Source organism: Melospiza melodia, chromosome 21 (assembly GCF_035770615.1).
Source record: "Melospiza melodia melodia isolate bMelMel2 chromosome 21, bMelMel2.pri, whole genome shotgun sequence".
Taxonomy (NCBI): Eukaryota; Metazoa; Chordata; class Aves; order Passeriformes; family Passerellidae; genus Melospiza; species Melospiza melodia.
The window spans coordinates 6,212,450-6,232,389 of record NC_086214.1 but is presented as its reverse complement, the minus strand read 5'-3'; the positions used below and the strand labels follow the sequence as shown (position 1 = coordinate 6,232,389).

The 19,940-nt window shown below is 48.0% G+C and overlaps 1 protein-coding gene across 6 annotated transcripts in view; it reads left to right on the top strand.

Annotated features, from left to right (window-relative positions):
- The window catches only part of GTF2IRD1 (GTF2I repeat domain containing 1), a 72,049-nt gene that overhangs the window by 38,187 nt on the left and 13,922 nt on the right, over positions 1 to 19,940 (top strand). For 4 of the 6 annotated variants that reach the window (XM_063174288.1, XM_063174286.1, XM_063174289.1 and 1 more), the window contains exons 11-22: positions 1,149 to 1,269; positions 3,923 to 3,960; positions 5,554 to 5,634; positions 7,313 to 7,402; positions 7,967 to 8,026; positions 8,562 to 8,627; positions 9,251 to 9,434; positions 10,508 to 10,566; positions 11,527 to 11,592; positions 12,527 to 12,610; positions 17,518 to 17,701; positions 18,418 to 18,446. In XM_063174288.1, the coding sequence (XP_063030358.1) occupies positions 1,149 to 1,269; positions 3,923 to 3,960; positions 5,554 to 5,634; positions 7,313 to 7,402; positions 7,967 to 8,026; positions 8,562 to 8,627; positions 9,251 to 9,434; positions 10,508 to 10,566; positions 11,527 to 11,592; positions 12,527 to 12,610; positions 17,518 to 17,701; positions 18,418 to 18,446 (1,062 nt within the window). The remainder of the gene's footprint in view (positions 1 to 1,148; positions 1,270 to 3,922; positions 3,961 to 5,553; positions 5,635 to 7,312; positions 7,403 to 7,966; positions 8,027 to 8,561; positions 8,628 to 9,250; positions 9,435 to 10,507; positions 10,567 to 11,526; positions 11,593 to 12,526; positions 12,611 to 17,517; positions 17,702 to 18,417; positions 18,447 to 19,940) is intronic. The other 2 variants (XM_063174290.1, XM_063174287.1) reach the window with 2 other exon arrangements.

Below are 19,940 nucleotides of genomic sequence, written 5' to 3'. Positions count from 1 at the left end.
TGAGTCAGGAGGTGCCATTTCTGCAAAGACATTATTTTCTGAGTGGAGCTGTATTTTAAGTTGCCATTTGTGAAGTATCCCAAAGCTTCCCCATAAAGTTTTGCTCACCCTTTAATTAAAATACCCACCACTGCTTGGAAACCTATTTTTGTTACTCCCCTGGGTAGCAGCTTCAGGCAGGCTGTGCTGGTGCAAGAACAAGATTTGGTTCATAGAAAGCACAAATTAAAAGGAGCCTTTTGGACTGTCAGTAGATAAATAGTGTTTTTAAGGTTCTGTGTTTCTGCTGATCCTACTGCCAGAGCCCTGCCCTTTCTCACAGGCTGGAACAAAAAGGAAAGTGGTATCAGGTTCCCATAGATGGAATATGTTTTAGAAGGGTGAGGATACTCTAATGGTGCTTTGAGACCAGCAAAGGGCTTTGATAACAGCTGTTTAACAAGACACCTTGTGGTTTCTGCAGCCTCACAATGGAGTCTCACTCTCTCATTCTTCAGCTCTTTGCTCGCTTCCCTGCCTGATTTTATTTCCTACTCTGCCTTCAGATTACTCTTTCCATCTCCAAGGTCATCGATGAGGCTTCATTTCAGCTCCTTTCAGGCTGCTGAGGAGCAGGGAAGGGAGAGAGGAAGGTTTTATGGTGGCAGGATGCTTCTGTCCCTCTCTGTGTCACTGTGACAGAGATTTCTCCTGCTGCTTGGTGGGCTTGGAGCTGTGAGACAGGGCTGTCTGTGTCTCTGCTACTCTGTTTTGCCAAGCTGGCATCCAGTGCAGCACATCCCTTCCCTTGGGGCAGGGCTCTCCCCACTTCAGGGCTTGCTTCTAGAGCAGTGGGATATTTCTGGCTTTTCTGACCTTAGTCCCTACCTCCTGGAACCCTTGTCCTATCAGCCACCCCTTTCTGGAGATGCTCTTTCCCAGCACACTCATAGCTATGGAGAGATTTAAACAAATGTCCTGCTAATATTTTAACATGTAAACCCCATGGAATCAGCATCTTTGCAAGCAGGTGACACTTAAAAACCTGCTCCCCTACCCCAACCTCAGCTCTGGGGCTAGGAGGGGAACAAGCTGCAACACTGGCATCTCCAGTTGCTAATCCTGGTTTTGCTTTTCTCCCAAAACCCACCATGCACACCTGGCAACAGGAAGCAAATTTACCAAAGATCCAACCAAGCTGGAGCCCTCCAGCCCTCCCCGGGAGATCTCCCCCGAGCCTCACCGTGGGGCCACGCTGGAACTGGGGGGGACCTCTCAGGCCAACAGCAGGTAAGTGGGACTTCTGTCCCTGTTCCCTGTAAAGTGACATCCCTCAGAGAGTCATTAATGTGCACAGCAGGTCACTGATGTGTTCATCAGCAATGCCCAGTGGTGTAGGGGGATACAGTGTAGGAAATGAAGGTGGTAGACAATGGAATCTTATCCCCCAATGAGTTGCACTGCACCAATTACTAAAGATTAGGAGCAGGCCTGATCTTAACAGGCCACACCTGTAGCCAATAGGAACAGTGGTACAAAAGAGTGGATTGGTGGGATCTGGAGTCAGATAATGACTACTGCAAGGACCAGGAAGAGTCAGTGCTTAGAGGAGCTGCCTGTGAGAAACATTGAGGAGGTGTGATATGGAATCCTTGCACTATAATGGTAATAAAACTCTTGATGTATAAGACAACACAGTGTGTGCAGGAGGGTGCCATGAGTGTGATCAGTAAGCTGGAGCATCTGGGAGGTGCTGTAAATCCATAATGGGAAGGTGAGTGGCTCAACTGCTGCTGCTTTCCTACCTCCCTAAAATTCCACTGCAATTTGGTAGTCATTTGATCAGCACAGGAGGAGGGCAAGCAGCCCCACCTTTTTGCAAGCCAAAAGTTTGGAATTATTAATTTTGAGCAAAGCTGATGAAATGAGGGCCATGCCTGGGATTACCTACTGGAATTCTCTCTGGTGTTAATGCATGACCTAAAGGATTTACCCTCAGCCCACACTGTAACAACATCCTGCTCATTAAGTGTTGCTTGTTTAGAAAGCTCACAAGGAGCCTAACATTTAATGAAGATGGGCTTATACAGTCCAGCAGGGCAGGAGATATTTTATGGGAATACCTCTTTCTGTTACAGCTGTGCCATGAGCTAGACAGGTCCAAAACATGCTGGCAGCACCTGTGGAGCAATTATCACATAGCATACAGCTTTCCAACCCAGACTGGGAAATCCAGGAGCTGTTTGTCTCTTTATAGCCCAGTTTCCTTCCTTCTTAACTCAGTGGAAGCAAGGTGTAATTTAGCCTCTAAAATCACTTTAAGGAAGAGAGGCAGGGCAGCAGTTTATAGCATTATGAACTGCTATAAGACAAGGAACCTTCTCCCAGCCTTGCTTCACACAAGTGGAGTAAAGAATGCTCCTCAGCTTCTCTGGCACAAAGCCTCACTGCCCAGCACTGACAGCTCCACCAGCTGGGCTTCAGACAGAGCTGTGTGGTTGCTGAGCTGTGCAGGTCAGGATGGGGAATAAGGTAACTTGTTCCATCCATGACATCTCCTGGGCTCCTTTCCTTTCTTGGCTCTTTGATGACATGAACCTGAGGTTGGGTCTCTTCTGGTTCTCCCCAGTGCTGTTTTAGGCTTGCCCCCTTGGATGTGGCTGCTGCGTGCCCCTAAAGCATGTCTGGGACAGCAGAACCTCCATGAGTGAGCCTGGCAATGTGAAATACCAAAACTTTGGAGGGCAGAGACTTCTTGAGCTGCCCAGTCTGCAGGGCTGGCATTTGTCTCCAGCTTTCTGGGTATCTTCAGCTTCAAAGGAGGGTTTGTGGGAGGTTGGTTTTATTTTCTTTCTGCAAATGAGGAACCTCTGTGCCTCAGTAGGAGTGTTTCCACAGGAATGGGCCCCCCAGGTCAGAGTCCTGCTCCAGGGAAAGTGCAGTGTCCAGTACTCCAGAAGAGCCAGACACTGTGAGGTGTAATGCACTCCCCAGATAAGCCCTCCCCCCAGATTTCCTTGGTGAAAATGCACAGATTTCCTTGCTTTGACCTGAAGTGGGAGAGTTTAAAACCCTTCCCAAGGCTCCCAGGTGGTATAGATGCCTTCCAGACCAATGACCCCTTTTGCCTTCCCACATTTAGGAAGAACATTTCCAGAGCACTCATGGCTTGTTTTGTGGTTTGTTCTGGTGATGCTCCTGAGTGGGTTTAGGCAAGTGAGAAGTGCTTTTGAACATCCCTCCTGAGCCAACAGGATTTTCCTTCCCCCTGAAGGACCAACATTGTGCAGGAGTGCTTTTTCCAAAGTGGTTCTTTAGGTCCCTTACTGCCAAAGAGCTGTGGTTGTCCTTGTTCAACAGAGAGACAGGAAAGCACATGCATCCTGGGAATGCAAAACAGTCTCATTTGGATGCAGAACAAGTTGTGTAAACTCCTGAGCATGTGAAGTTAACTGTAGATGGGAATTTGGGATAGTGCCCAGTTTTTCAGTAAAGAAAAGCTTTGAACAGAATAAATATTTACCAAATCAATTGATTTTTCCTTTCTCCCGATTTTTTACTTCCATGAGTAACCACACTGTAGTAATACTTATACACTGCTCTCTGTCACAAAGGGATGGAGCCAACCAAGTTTTGGGCTGAAAAACAATCTCTCTGCTGCAGTTCCATCCATGGGTGTCTAGAGGCAAGGCCAGGGTGCAGGACCAGGGTGGGTTTGAGAGCAGGGCTCATTTCCAGAGAAGCTCACAGACCTTGCAGCCTGGATGCTCTGCCACTGCTGGGGCTGTGGTGGCCCTGGGGACCCCTGTGTAGCTCCTGCTGCCCTCTGTGATGCCAGGCAGCATTCCTCCCTCCTGCCAGGCTCAGTTCACACACCACTGGGTTTTAAGCTCTCTCTTTTCTTACACCATGACCACCTTTCTTGTCTGCCTTTCCCTTTCAGGTCTGAGAAGTGTAATGTTTCTGAAGGCTGTGAACCAGGTGAGGAATAATTCATTTTCTCTTGCTAGACATGTTATGGGGGGCACTCTAGAGAAAGATGCCTGCAAAGTAACTTGAATGTTTAGTTTAAATTGCATCACAGTGCAGTTCTCTAAGGACTTTATCCCCATTTGATTGATGCAGAGAGGAAGACTCTTACCCTCTGACCCTCCAGCTGGGGCCTAAAAATGCATAAATTGAAATAATGAGACTTAAGCATGTGCTTAAATGCAAAGCTAAGGGAAGTCTTCACTCTCTGAGTTCCTTTGAAAGCCACCACTGAGAGGTCAGCAGTGTTGGTATTCTGAGCACCATGAATGAAAAGAAAGTGTTTTTCCACAGATTTAGGGGCTTGCACCCATTGAAACACCACACCAAGGCATGCTGTCTTGCCTCTCCGTGCTGCAAGCTGGGAATCAGTGCCTTGCAGTTCATCTATCCCACCCAAAGTGAGGAAATTTACCTTGAGGGAAGAGGAAGCTGGGCTGAACACTCCAGGGGCAGCTGGTCAGCACAGGCTTTCATCTGCTGGGGTTGAAACCACACTGAACTTTACCAGGGTTCAGCTGGTCTCATCTTGGTGTGATGCAGCTTCAGTCAGAACAGGGGCAAGTTTCAGGCATGAATTTGGGAGCATTAAAATTGGGAGGAGCCACCCACTGGAGACAGCTTCTCTGGGCCCATTGGTGGCCCAGTTCATTTTAAGTGAATAAAGCCAGGAAATGAGCATTTCACAAGGTCCAGCTGCCAGTTTGTGGGCACCAGCAGCTCCTCCAGCCAGGCCCACAGGTGTCTCTTTGGGTACCTGCTTGCTGTGGGCTTGATGCTGCTGGACCCCTTGACTGAAGCCTTGTTGTTGTGGCACGCTCAGCTGGTACTGAAGTGACAGCTGGCCATGCTTTCCATGCCCTGGTGCTGTGTTGGGCAGATTGCTGGATCCTGATGGTGACTGCCTTCCTGTCAAACCATTGCTTTGACTGCCCTGGAGGACTCGAGACCATGGCATGGGGCTCAGAGACCTTGGCATGGAGTCACAAACACCTGAGCCTTTGATTTTAACCCATGGAAACAATTACCAGCTTTGTGTGAAGATGTACAAGCCACAAGAGTTTGTATAGAATGACAGTGAATTTATCACTGGTGAAAATGTAGAAAATTAATTTTGGGGTTTTTAGAATGGGGGTTCAAGAGGCAAGGTGGAGGAGTCTGGGCACGTCATGTCCTTCTTCTTCTTCTTAGCCTCCATCTTCTGCTGTGATGGTGGCACTTTTGGATTGATTTAGACTAGAGACAGACTGTCTAACATAGCTGATAGGTATTGGAAACTTATTGTAAATAAAGTACATGTAATTTTTAGTATAAAAAGATAACACCACCCCAAGGGTGTCAGTGCGCCACAGACTGACCTGCCAGACAGATCTCAGCAGGTCAGAGGAAGAATGCAATAGATAACAGAAAATAAACAACCTTGAGAACCAGAGCCAAGGAATCCTGACTTCTTTGGTCTTGGGGTTGGGAAAAAGAGACTTTCTAACACCTCGGGGTCATCTCAACACCGGAGACCCCATCACCTTCCCTTGCCTTTCCCCATAGGTACCTCAGGAGAGCTAGGTGGGATCAGGCAGATCAAAATCGAACCAGACGAGCTGAACATCATCCAGATCACCGTACCAGGTAGCTGCTGGGGGACCTCTGGGTGCAGTGCTGCTGCCCACGCAGGGTTCATGTTTCAGCATCATGTTTCAGCATTTTACTTTGAGAAGAGGCATTTGCAGGGTTTCTCCCAGCATGTGAGGTTCCCTCGTGTACCTGCAGTGGTCTTCCTTAGCTGACATCATATTGAGGTTTCCTGGGAGCGTTGAAAGGTGTTTTAGGGCTATTTGTTGTTTTTCTCCTATCTTGCCTTTTCCCTGGAGAAAGTGAGCCTGGTTTGCTGCTTTGCTTCATGTGGAGGATCCCAGGTATTGAGTACAGGATGCTATTGGAGAGGTCCTTCATTTAGAAAGCCAGCCTGGTTTTGAAGAGTTCATAAAAACTAATAGTAGGCAGATGTAATAGGTCTGATAGTAGGCAGGTTTAATATTAAGCACATGCTAAAAATGTGTTGGAATTGCTGACACTGATGGGGAAAATTCCCCAAATTTTTGCCCAGAGAGGTCAGTGACAATGGTTTGTGATGGAGATGACATGCTTGAGGGGCAGCTGAGAGAATCAGTTTTCCATTTACCTGTCCTGGGCAGTGCAGCAAATGGTGGGATGATCCTCAGGGTTTAATGAATGGATTGTTAGCAGTTTGCATTTTCACTGTGCTTTACAACCATTAATTAATAAGCTCCACAGAATGAGGGCAGCAACAGAACTCTGACATGCCTGAGGGTGAGTGATTCTGGGGACAGCAGTGACACCAGGCCCCACCACACCAGTTGTTGCACCTAAATTGTAGCAGTTCCCTTAGTAAGGTGGTAGTTGAGGAGTCACTTCAGGATTGGTGTAGAATAGACTTCTCTATGGTTACTAGAGGGAAAGGAGAAGGAGCAAGGTATAGTGGTAGATCAAATATTTTCTTTTTCAACTTGGCAGCTAATGGAAGAGAAGACAGTTGATACGTGGTAAGCTGGAGGTCCATGGGAGGAGTGGAAAGAATTTCCACTTGCCCAGTGCCAGGGAGATCATACCTCAAGTCCAGAGTCCACCTTTTCTTGCCTTATTTGAAGATCGAGTTCAATCAGAGGGAATACAGCTGAAGGCAAGAAGGAGGAGTAATAGAAAAGAGGTGCTCACCTACAGGGAGAAATTTGGATTATTTATCCTGTGAGGTCACAAGCAACCTGATTGAAGTATATAAACTAGTTGAAACTTCATTTAAAGCTGAATTTGGGTGGGTGTTTGAGGACATTGGACAGCCTAGCACTTGGGGAGACCAGTTTAATGTAAGGGAAACCAAAAGAGGGTTAATTTTGTGGAGAAAGGCAGCATTAGTGGAACCCTTTCCTACCCCATGTAGTAGCTAAATCAAGCAGCATTCTCTTTTTAAGTCAAAATTGAGTGTCTAGATGGAATTAAACCAAATAAATAATTTGAACCAGTTTTGCTCTTCACCTTCTGTGGAGGTTAGGAAGAGATTTTTGCTTCTTTCAAGAGGTCAGGTCTGTGTCAGGGATGAGCGCTGGGTGGTTCTGGGAGGAAGAAGGCAGATGCATCCCCAGAGCATCTCCTGGTGATATGTGAGGCTCCTGGGAGTGGGGGGCCCTTTGCTCAGTCCTTGCTGATGGCTGGGGCCCTCTGAAGGCTGTTTTGGGGACAGTGTCTCACTGGTGTCAGAACAAAAGGTGCTCTGGGTTTTTGTCCGCAGACCGATCCCCTGCCTCGGTGGAAATGCATGACCCAGTGCCCACGCACGTGGCCTCAGAGGAGTCAAGATACATCCTGGAAACAGGAGCAGGTACCAGAAGTGAAGCATCTGGGAGACTGCAGGGTAGGAGGGGTGTTCATCCAAGTGTCAAAGATGAGTAAATACCATTTATGATGCAAAGTGCTGGAGCTCAACACCCAGTTCCAGAGTCTTGACCTCAGAGAAGCCAGCTGGGAGCTCTGATAGACTAACTGGTGGGTTTTCTGCATAAACTGGTGGCTTTTCTGGCACTGCTGCTCCTTCCCCTCCTCTCTCCAGCTCCAGCATGCTGCAAACCTTCACCCCTTTACCCAGTGCACCCCTGGAATTTCCCTGTGGGATCTGTGCTGGCCCTGTGGCTGCTCTTGCTCCTGCTGGGTCTCTCTTCTCCCAGGGAGCCCATGCCAAAGGGTGGGCAGCCCTCTTGTATGGAAGCACTGAGTTTATCCTGCCAGGGCAGCTCTTGGCATGCTGGTACCAGCCCAGCCTCTGCTGGGACACTTGCTCAGAGCTCAGTGAGGGGAGGGAGCAGTTGAGGGGCTGCAGGGCACCTGGAGAACTCCTGCTCATGTCTTGTCTGGTTTTGCTGCTGCTAACCCTCTTCTTCCTTGGCAGAGGCAGAGAAGGGCTCCAGTGAGGAGTCTCGACACGAAGAAAAGCAGATGGAAGGATCAGGTGAGTGTTTGGTGAACTCTGAGCATCATTGCAGGATTTTAGAAGGATGGATGCACACAGATGTATTTTAGGTTGGGTTTTGTGAGCTTCCTATGTTATCAGCAAAACCTTTAGCTCTTCAGCTTTTAGCCTTTAGCTTCCAAAACCTCTGCCACAGAAGGGCACCACTGTGTTCCTGGGCTCTGTCCTTTCCTCTTGTGCTTGAATGTACTTTTCCTTATGTATGTGTATATGTGGAGGGTATTAGGGGTTGTTTTTTCTCCTGACTGCTAGCATGGCTAGCAAGTGCATCCTTGCCCTTCCTTGTTATGAGATCAGTTTGGAGGCTGCTGTCAGAGGACTAGCACTGATCTGAGGACATGGAGAGTGAATGGCTGTCTCTGCCAGAGGTCAGGCAGGGGCTGCTCACTTGCACAGTGCCTGCCCTGGAAGTAGCCAGCTGCTCAGAGCATTTCTCTGTATTGTTGTTTGGTTTGTTTTTTTTTTTTTTTTTGTTTTTTTTTTTTTTTTTGTGTTTTTTTTTTTTTTTTTGCAGATGGCATAGGGGACATTTTAAGTCATTTGAGGAAACAAGTTGAAATTTTGTTCAACTCGCGATACGGTAAGATAACATTGACACATGTTCATCATGCCAGCTGCTGGCTTTGTCATTGGCCAGTTCCAAACCAGCAGCTAAGTGAAGGTGCAATCTGATTTGTACATCTGCTGTCTGCTGGGCTCACAAATGCATTTGAAACATCCTTCAGCCTTGTTATTGCAGCTCTTCCCCTTGATTTCCTTAAAGTTGTTTCACTGGCTGCAGCCCAGGAACTGCTGCCTTCATGCTGCAGAGGGAAGGTCCAAAGTGGTTCCCCCATCACTTGTTTGAAGTCTCAGAGAGTGTTTTCCACCCACAGTGATCATTGCATGGCTCAGCAAAGCTGGTGGCACCTTGGTGGTGGGGGCTGGCACTCAGCATGCTCTGCTCACCTCTGCTTAGAGTCATTATTTCAGAAAAAAAATACAAGCAGGGTCACACATGTGTTTTTGAGAGCTGGCACACAGTGGCTGCATGGCTCTGTCCCTCATCTCACATCTGCCAGTGTCAGGGACATCCCCACAAGGCACAGAGCAACCACAAACTCCTCAAAAACCCCTTGAACCCCTCCAGCAACATACCATGCTGCTGTTGCTTAGACCTGACATGGAAGTCCAACAAACTAATGAGCTTGGGTCCCCATGCAGCAAAAGCCATAGGAATATCAGAGCCAGTCAAAGTCCCCTACTCCAAGTTCCTGATGTACCCTGAGGACCTGTTTGTTGTGGGCTTGCCAGAAGGCATCCTGCTGCGCCGCCCCAACTGCTTCGGCATCGCAAAGCTGAAGAAGATCCTGCAAGCCAGCAACAACATCCAGTTTGTCATTAAAAGGTAAGGAGGGTGGGGTGGCTGAGCCTTGGGGAGGATGTTTGTGCTCAGAGCTCCTGCTGCTGTGCAATGTCCTGGTCACTATCAATAAATTTGCTTGGTCAGAAGCAGACAAGGGTTGTTGCCTTGTTGGAGGCAGCAATGGTGTTGTCATCTGTCCCTTCACGTCTTCTGGGTTTTTAAGCTGCTTTTGCAAAGGTTTGGCCACCCCAGCAGGATGGGTGTAGAGGCCTTTAAACTTCAGGGTGCCCTGATGTGGAGCAAGGACAGGGACTGGGAGCCCTGGAGGGTTTTCCTACAGTGGCTCCGGATGAGGTCCAGATGTGCATATGTGCACTTAGGATGCTGCAGACACAAGAAAAGATGCTGACCCTGTGCTGGGGAGCCATAAGAACTGTGGGAGGGCTGTGGAAAGCTGCAACCAATGTAATGCAAGAGCATTGCCCTGATAGAACAGATCCAGCAGAGGTGGATTTTAAGATGTCTTGGCTATTTTGGGGGCAGTTTCCCACCCAAAAGTTTTCAGGTGACTGAAACAGAAAATAAATATTGGGAGCATGGAGATTTTGTGATGTCAGAACAGCAGCTCTCAGGTCAGCCCAATCATATTTTGGGGTTTCCTCCTGTCCTGATCTCAGATCATTCCTTTGTGACTCAGCTTCAGTGCACCTTGTTAACAAGCCCTACTATCACCTCACTATGTAGCTTTAGTATCAGGTACCCAACTGGCAATTTTTGGGGTCAGTTTTATGTTGAAAGAAGCACAGCTTCTCCCATCCCTAAGAAATGTTCGGGACCATATCCACTGACAGTCTGTAGCTGCTGACTTAAGCTGCTCAGTCATCACCTGCTTAATCTCATCCCAAGGACTGACACATCAGCTCATTAAAGAGCCTGTCAGCATGAAAACTATGTCCAAAGTTCTCCTGCTGTGTTGCAGGACCTTTTAAACAGCATTAGCCAGACTAAGTGAATGGTTTGTGGCTGTGGGAGAGGTGTCCTGAGGATGCTGGAGCAGCATTTTGTCCCTGCCAGGGAGGTCACTCACATGCCCTCTGCTTCTCCCTGTTTTCCAGACCGGAGCTGCTGGCGGAGGGCGCAAAGGAGTCGGTGTCAGACAGCCCAGCAGCCAAAGGTAGGTTGAGACACCCAGCAGCTGGGCTGCTAAGGTCTGGGTAGGAGAGGACTGAGAGTGCTTTCCTACAGCCTTAAGATCTCAAAAAACCCTAAGGACCACAAATGCATGCAAGCCTTCACCCCAATAGACATTATGAATTCAAAAAGCATGGCTATTAACTGCTTTATACAAACACAGAGTAATGGCAACCAAAATACACTCAAAACAGGGTTTTTCCACTCTTTCTCGAGCCCCACATTGGGAGCCAGATTTTGTCCTGGTTTAGGGCAAATTTGGTAGAGAATCTCCAAAGAGAGAGTAAGCAAAGTAAGGAAACCCACATGGTGTCTCCCCACAACCGGTTTCGGAAGGATTCCTCAGAGAGAAGTGGAAAGAACCTGTTTATTTAACAGGCACAGCACCCCCAGCACACAGAATGAACAATACCAGATGACAGCACTCTGTCACTGCTCTGACAAAGATGACAAATTCACAAAGTCTCTCTGGGGGTGGTTGCTCTGTTCTCAGTCCCTCCTGTGCTGGGGCAGCTGCTGCAGCCACAAGGTGCAAACTCTCGTGTTCCCAGGGCCCAGCCCGGAGCAGGCTCGAGTGGGTCCAAAAAAGGGAAAGGAGAAACAGTCCAGGAAGAAATTGGGACTGTTAAGCCAAACTAGCTAATGAGCAGAAGCAAGAGCGAGCAAAAGCAAGAGTGAGAGAGCAAAGCAAAAAGCAAAAGCAGCACCATGCACTGCCCTGTCTGTGTGTACCGCCAGGCTGATAAGAAAACCCAAACAAAACTTTCACTCTTCAGAGCCAGTCCTAAAGGCACAGAACATGATATCCAGCATAAACAGAACACATGAATGGGGATACAAGCATCATAACCTTCCCCACCTTGTTTTTTGGCTGGAAGCCCCCTCCCATGCATCCCCCTTGGCAGTGCTGTGGTTCTAACTCCTCTTGTGTCCCCTGTCTCAGCCACCGACGAGAGGGACTCGAGCGAGGCGCTGCTGGAGGACGCTGTGAAGAGACAGGGATTCCAAGGTGTGGGGCTGCAGACACGTGGGGGCTGAGGAACAGCCCCTGCCTGCTCTGGGGGTGCATGGGACACACGTGGGAAGGGGGTGCTGCAGGTTTTGGGGCTTGGGGGGTTGGCAGAGGAGCAAGACGAGGTTGAGAAGGAGGTGGGATGAGAGGATGGCCACACTTACTTGACCAGAAAGGACTCCTTCCCTCATTCCTGGAAAATGATGTGAGGTGATACAGAATAAGCTCTAGGTCCTAGCCTTGCCCTCTCCTGGCTCCTGCAAAAATTAACCCTGTCCTGACCACAGGGAACTACAACACAAGATGAGCAGCCAGAACAGGCAGTCCCACAGGTCTAAGGAGAAGTTTGAAGCGCTCTGCATGTTGCCCTAATTAACCAGCTTGGCTTATCTCCCTGTCTGACCTTGTGAGATGCATAATTAAGTTTCCAAGCCTAGGGGTTTGCCTTTTCTGGGGCTTTTTCCACCTGTGTGATGTTTGGATAAATGCCACTCGAGTTTAGCTGGCAGCAGCATGGTGGCTCCCCTGGGGGACAGAGTGCTGGGGAGAAGCCTGTGGGCTGGACAGGCAAGTGCTGCCCTGCTCAGGCATCTCTTCTTGGGCCCTGGAGGCCTCTGAGGGTTTGCACAAGGATGGAGAGCTTTTTCAAAGCCTTTGGTTTCTCTGAGAGGCTTTGGAGTGTGTTATATTTTAATGCCAGTACTGAATCTTCAATTTCACGTGGCTTTTATTCTTAGCAAACAGGCGAGGGAAAAATAACCCAACATATTTCTGTTTAGATTATTTTTAAGGACTTTGAATGACCCACTCCACAGATTAGCTAATTGCAAGATAAGGGCTTTCCTATAATTAGAAAATGGCATTACTTAAAAGTCATAGAGTGCCTTTTAATATACCAGCAGAAATCTATAATTGTTTCTTTATTTTACAGAAAATTATGATGCCAGGCTTTCCAGAATAGACATTGCTAATACGCTGCGGGAACAAGTCCAGGACCTGTTCAATAAGAAATATGGTGAGAATCCAGGCTTGTTTTATTCCCCCCCTTACTCCCTCCTAATGTTTTGCTCTTTATCTTTCCCCTGTGCCCCTGATTCCTTCCTGCTGGGTACTTTTTCTCATCTCCCCCTTGAGCTGCTGGTACTTAGGAGAGCCAGGAGGGAATGGCGGGTCTGGGATTTGGCCCTGTTTGCTGCAGGAGCTGTGGGAAGTTGGGAAGGGAATAGGAGCAGGCCATGGGGAGCACTGGGGGACAGGAAAATGCTTCTCCTCCTGTGCCTAGAGAAGGAAATGCTATTTTCCCCATTTTGAGGTTTAGGAATGTTATACCCCAGCTTAGTGTTCCTGCTGAAGCATTGCAAACCATGCACTCCTCACTCACTTGTCCAACCCCCTTGCTGTGGGTTGGAGAGGACACTTGGAGGCACAGAGGGTGAAAATCACCTATTGAGATATGATTTTACTGGAAACAGCCATAGAATAAGAAAACCAACAGTAACAGCAACAATATCAGTAACAGAGGGAACCAGCACTACCTGACCACTCCCTCTGCCACTTGTGCTTGACCAGAAGGGACCCCTTCCCTCATTCCTGGAAAATGATGTGAGGTGATGGAGAATAAGCTCTAGCTCCTAGCCTTGCCCTCTCCTGGCTACTGCAAAAATTAACCCTGTCCTGGCCAGAACCCCTCATTCTATACCACTTACATTGTGCCAAAATTCTACATTTCCAACTATATACATATGTGTGATGTGTGTGTGTATCCACAAGCACAGATATCATTTCTATAGTCACTGTTGTTCCTCCAAGGTGTTTGTTGAGTTCATTTAGACCATGATTGTGGGTTCTATGCATCTTAGAGTTCTTCCACAGGGCAGCTGTGCTTTTGGCTGGTTGCTGCATCTCCAGCTCATGGCTGGTGTATCTGGAGCAGCCCATCCTCATTGGCCATGGCAGTCATGGGCTGTGTCACTCAGAAGCCAGTATTATACAATTCAACATTACATGTTATACAGTTCAACATTACAAACTGTTCTCACCCAAAAATCAAATTCCCTGGAGGGATACATCATGTTTCCCTGTCCCTCTGCATCACCCACCAAGTGCACACAGGTCCTTGGGCAAAAACAATCCCACAGATAGGTTTGCCTTTGCTTGAGGCAGGACTAATCCAAACTGCCTTCCCTAACACATTTTCTATGTGCACCATGGGGACTTCATTCTCTTCTGCAGCACATGGAGGTTTTGATTGGGCAAGGCCAGCCTGATTGGTATTAACTAACCAGGTGGCCTTTGCTAAATGTAGATCTCAGTGTTTGAAGGTTCCCCAGGCATTGCTGTCAGTGTGAATTTTAACAGTGAATTGTACCATTCTGTTTTCCCAGAGGCTGCTGCATGTACTCTGTACTGGTTAGGCCACACCTTGAGTGTTGCGTCCCATTCTGGGTCCCCCAGGCAGGAGATTGAGATGCTTGAATGCAGTAAGGCTGGTGAAGGGTTGAAGCCCTGTGAGGAGAGGCTGAGTGAACTGGGGTTGTTTAGCCTGGAGAGGAGGAGTCTCAGGGAAAGCCCCATCACTCTCTGCAACCCCTGACCAGGAGGGTGCAGCCAGGTGGGGTTGGTCTCTTCTCCCATGCTGCCGACAGAATGAGAGGACACAGTCTTAAGCTTCACCAGAGGAAGTTTAGGCTGGACATTAGGAAAAAAAATCTTCACAGAAAGAGTGATTGGGCATTGGAATGAGCTGCCCAGGAAGGTGGTGGAGTCACCATCCCTGGATGTGTTTAAAAAAAGATTGGATGTGGCCCTTAGTGCCATGGTATAGTTGATAAGGTGGTGTTAGGTCATAGGTTGGACTTGATGATCTCCAAGATCTTTTCTGATCTAGTTAATTCTCTGATCTGTGATAAGGTATCTTTGCAAGCAGGTCCCTGGCTGGGTAATAATTGGCATAGACTTCATGTATTTCAGAAGGCTGAATAATAACCTTTATTAAGAAACCCATTAATCATTTATAGACAGTTACAATACAGGAGGACCTCATTGGTCCAATCCAAACACCATCACCACTGTCTAATTAAGAAACCATCCTTTGGTGAACAAATCTCCTTAATACATTCCACATGTTCACAACAACAGGTGCAGCAAGTTAAGAATTGTTTCTCACTCTTTTCTCTGATCATTTCACAGCCTTTCCCAGCACTATGCCCGGGAGATTATCTGTTTCCCTCTGTGGCCAGAGAGCTGCTGCCACAACAGGCAGTGTGATACACCCACCCAATCCCAAGCTTTCTGGCCCAGGTGTCAATGAGGCTATTTTTGAAGTGAGTCCCATTGCCCAGCCCGGTTCTTTCAGTGTGCCCTGTTGCCACAAGACCTGCTTTTCAAGGCACGGGATGTGGTGTGAGGCCCAGGGTAGGTCCTCAAGCATCCAGTGGTGCCTTCTAGCACTGTGAGCATGCAGTGCTTGCCTTGGCAGGTTCAGGCAGTGTGATGCAATCAATCTGGCAGGTTCCCCACGCTTATATTTAGACCACTGCCCCCCCACAGGGGCTTTATCCACTTGGCTTGCTTTGATCTCAGCTCATGTTTCACATTCTTGGATAACTGGCAGATGGTGACCATGGTTGAGTCCACACCTCCATCACGAAATCATCTGTGCTGCAGCTTTTCCTTGATGACCTGAGGTGTCAGGTGTCACTGAGCTAGAAATAATTCACCCTTATGTTGCCAGGCCAGATCTGCCAGAAATACTTTACCCTTGGCAGCCCAATCCACCTGCTCATTGTTGTGATACCCCTCAGTAGCCTGACTCTCCTGTATGTCTGCATCTAAAATGACAGGCTTTTACAGCTGACTTCTCTACCTGGGCTGTAATGTCTTGTCACACTTGAGCAGCCCAGGTGGGTTTCCCTCTGTACTGCCCCCTGGTCATTTTCCATTCCAGGCACCCCTCCAGAGCATTTGCTGCCATCCATGTGTCAGTGCAGAGGTAGAGCACTGGCCATTCCTCTTGCTCAGCACTATCTAGAGGCAGCTGGACAACTTTCAGCTCAGTCAGCAACCTGACTTGATCCACGGTGTTCCTTGACAGCTTCTGTGACTCACCATGTGACTCCACACCATGTGACTCCATATGGCAGCTTTCCATTTTCTCTGAGTCCTTACAATATGACAAGAAGTGTCAGTGGAGAGAGTGGATTGCTTTTCATTTTCTGGTAGCTGGTTGTATGGTGGGGCCTCCTCAGCACATGTCACCTTCTATTCACTGATGATGTTTGTCACAGACATCTTTTTATGAAAAATCATTTCTTTAGGATTTTTCCTCCAGAGAGGCCTCAGGAACAAAATGTAAACATTGATTATCTGCTGCTGTGGAATGCAACAGGTGCATCTGTGATTGATCTCATGTGGTTGTTTCTAATTAATGGCCAATCACAGTCAGCTGGCTCAGAGAGATAGTCCAAGACAGAGCCTTTGTTATCATTCTTGCCTTTCTATTCTTAGCTTAGCCAGCCTTCTGATTGAAACCTTTTCTTCTATTCTTTTAGTATAGTTTTAATGTAATATATATCATAAAATAATAAATCAGCCTTCTGAAACATGGAGTCAGATCCTCATCTCTTCCCTCAACCTGAGACCCCTGTGAACACGGTCACAGATGATGACAACAGTTGAAAATTTTCACCCTCAGGCCAGCCCATGGTGACTCCCAGGATCCCAGGGTGGTTGGGATTTCCTGTTCAAGCTCTCTGTGTGATCAGTGCTACCCACACAGTCCCTGTGTCATCAGTGTGTGCTGCAGGGCCTTTCCCTCTGAACACCCAGCCCAGCACTGGTAGCTGGGGTGCCAAAAGCAGCTCTGCTGTGGTGCCAGTCACTTCTGAAGCAGCTCAAAGCCCTTCATAAGCAGGCAGTGTCTCTTTTTCAGTTGGGGTGTAGCTGGCCTCACATAGCTCATATTCCCAGCTCCAGAAGCCCAGGGGTTGTTGTGGAATCTCTCCAGGTACCCTCTGCCAGAGGCTCCAGGGAGGACCATTCTCCCCAGCTGTGGTGCAGAGCAGATCCTTTGCATCCTGTCCTGTCCTGACTGACCCAAGGGCTACTGCATGAACAATCTCCTGTTTGATTTGTTCAAGACCTTGTTGTTGCTCAGGACCCCACCTAAAATCATTCTTCTTCCATGCCATATGATAGAGAAGGTTTACAATCTGACTGTAATCTGCAATATGTATCCTCCAAATCCCAACAGCACCCAAGGAAAGCCTGTTTCCTTTTGCTGTTTGCTGAGGACAGAGCTGTTTTGTTGACCATTTCCATTGGAATCTGACAACATCCATCTTGCCATTTTGCTCCTAAAAACTGAATTTCCTAGGCAGGTCCCTTGACTTTAGTTTGCTTTATGGCAAATCTGGCCTTCAGGAGGACTTGGGTTACTTTTTCCCCTTTCTCAAAAGCTTCTTCTGCTCTGTTGCCCCACACATTGATGTCACCAATGTACTGAAGTTCCAGCAGGGGTGAGACTTGTCCAGGTACTTGCAAGGAAATATGTAACCTCAATCCCACAGCCAGGCCTAAGAGAGGGATCACAGCTGTGGAGTTATCTCCAAGTAACATCCCAAAACAAAGAGCAGCAGCTTCCCATCCCTCCCACTGCAGTGCGTGGGCACCATGATGCAGGACAGGGCATCTCCTCAGCCCCATGAGCTCTGCTGCACACATGTGCCTGTTTGCACCCCTCCACTGCCATCATGGAGGCAGCCTGAAAATGCTGGTCCTTGATTTAATGCTGAGCTGCTGCCTCAGCAGCCTGCTCACACTGTGCTGTGCCTTGCTTGGTAGGGCTCTGGTAAAGCCAGAGCTGCAGCAGAAATGGCATCCCTGGCATTCTCACTACTTAATTACCACTCACTTCTCTCCTAGGTGAGGCCTTGGGGATTAAATACCCTGTGCAAGTGCCCTACAAACGCATTAAGAGCAACCCAGGGTCGGTGATCATTGAGGGACTGCCTCCTGGGATCCCCTTCAGGAAGCCCTGCACCTTTGGCTCCCAGAACCTGGAGAGGATCCTGGCTGTTGCTGATAAAATCAAGTTCACTGTGACAAGGTACGCGGTGAGAGGTGTCAGCCGTCCTGTGGAGCAGAGAGGGGGAGAGGCGGGAGCCCCCCTAAAGGCACTCCCTGCTCTGCAGGTCTGTAAGTGCCTCCAGCCCCCAAGACAGCAATTGAGGTGGCAGCTAATGGGTCATCAGAAAGGAGGGGACCATAAAACAGACACTCCTGCTTTCTTCCCATCCACTGCCTGAGGAGGTGATGGGGAAGGCAGTGGCAGGACAAGAAGGTGCTTGGTGTGATTGATCTCCAGGCAGAGAGATCCCAGCCCCTTTTTTAGAGGCTTGAGACAGATTATTGCTGATGCAGGGCAGTGCTCAGAGCCCTGCTGTGCTTTAGCACCCTCTGTTCATGTCAGGATCCTCTGTGTTTCACAGCCAAAGGGGGTGGACACAAGTGGGAAGGGAGGGAAAAGCCCTTCAGTTTTGTATCACACTAAGGTGAGTCAGGAAGAAAATGGGGTCAAGAGTGGCTCTGTCACCCTTTTGGTGGACCATGTTCTTTGTCTTCTTATCAATGGGGCATGAGGTACATCCTGCTGCCCCAAGCAGGGCCCTCATCCCCACAGAGCTCCTGCTGCTCCCACATGAGTTGTGTGCAGGACAGGCTGATCCCAGCCTTCCATGGGCCTCAGGAGGCTGTTCAGCCAAGGCATGCTTGCTTCCTGGTACCATCTCATTTTAAATCTCCTTTTCTCCTTCTTTTTCACAGGCCTTTTCAAGGACTCATCCCCAAACCCGGTAAGAGATGATACCTTTCTGCCTAAGCAATGCATTGACTAGGTGTTAAGTGGTGCTCAGGGAGTTGTAAACTGTGGATGGCAAGCAATAATTTTATCAGCTGGAGGAAGGTTGTTCTACTTCACTTTCCTGGGCTTTCCCACTTTGGTTTTATTGTTGTTTGCTGCCTGAGACAGTTGGCCTCAGCATCACCTATGAGTACTGCTGCTGTTGCCTTGAAATGATGGCATTTTCTAAGACCTAATCTAGGGCAAGGATCTGTTTTCTGTATTTAAGAAAGCACCCAGTTTCTTAAGTGTTTTCTTTAAATAAATCAGTGTTGTAAAGAGCTGGTGGGTTGGGTGGAGAGGGAAGGTTTTGATTAACCACAAGGATCCATGCTGGGCTGCAGTAGCATGGAGGTGAAGGTCCACTCCAGCTCCTGAACATTCCACAGGCAGATACAGCAGGGATATAGCATGATATAGTATGGCAGAGGAGAGGACAGGGTGTCCAGGGTGCACTCCATACCCAGCTGCTCAAACCATCATCCCAGAGCCATGTCCTTCACTGTCAGTCCCTGCAGTAGCTGTCTCTCATTTCTTGGCTGCTCAGGAAAGAGAGTTGCTGTCAGAAATGTGGGTAAAAACCTGTCTTGATTTTAAATGTCTGTAATTACAACTGTTGGAAGAGCACAGATGGGTGCAAAGAACCTTGTCATCTTTATTCATGGCTTCCCATTTCCTTGGCCAGCCTCCATGGCAATGGCACAGTTTAGGAAAGATAAATATGACAGACAAGAAAACATTTATATGCCCTTATTGGGAATAGCAGAAAGGTGTTAGAGCTCTAACAAAAGGTGAGCTGTCAATAAAATTCAGGCATGGTCCATGTGTTCACTTCTAGGAAATTGAGGCATGGTCCATGTGTTCAGTTCTAGGAGATTCAGGCATGGTCCATGTGTTCAATTCTGTGTTCCTGTTTAGGGCCCAGCCAAGGACCTCAAGGGAGGTCCCCCAAGACCTCTGTGGAACTTGGCCTTAGACTTGTGTCTTTTAGTCCAAATGTGCCACTTCACATCAGCTGGACCTAAAATGAGCCCTCACTGAAGCCCAAGTTTTGCAGAACTCTGGTTTTCCACAGAATCCCATGGCTGTGTGTGCACTCCTCCAGCCATGTCTTGTTTCTCCATTCCCCTGCTCTAAACAGTAAAATTCTGATAAGAGATGTTGATCTTGTTGGAAAAAGAAATGAAATTTAGCGAAATGTTTAATTACAGTTTAGTTATGAGTTGTGTGTGAATTGGTTTGTTAAAAACAGTTCTGTAGCCGTTGATAGTATGTGTTGGGTTTCGTGTGTAACTTAGCAGGTAGTCTTAGGAACTTAATAAATATTTAAACTAGTGTAGGAAAGTAAGAATGCTAACCTGTCTGGAGGCAGCATACAATGGTTTTAGAATAAGATTAGCAGAAGATTTATGATTTTGTTTGTGAATTAAGGAATGTATCACAAGGG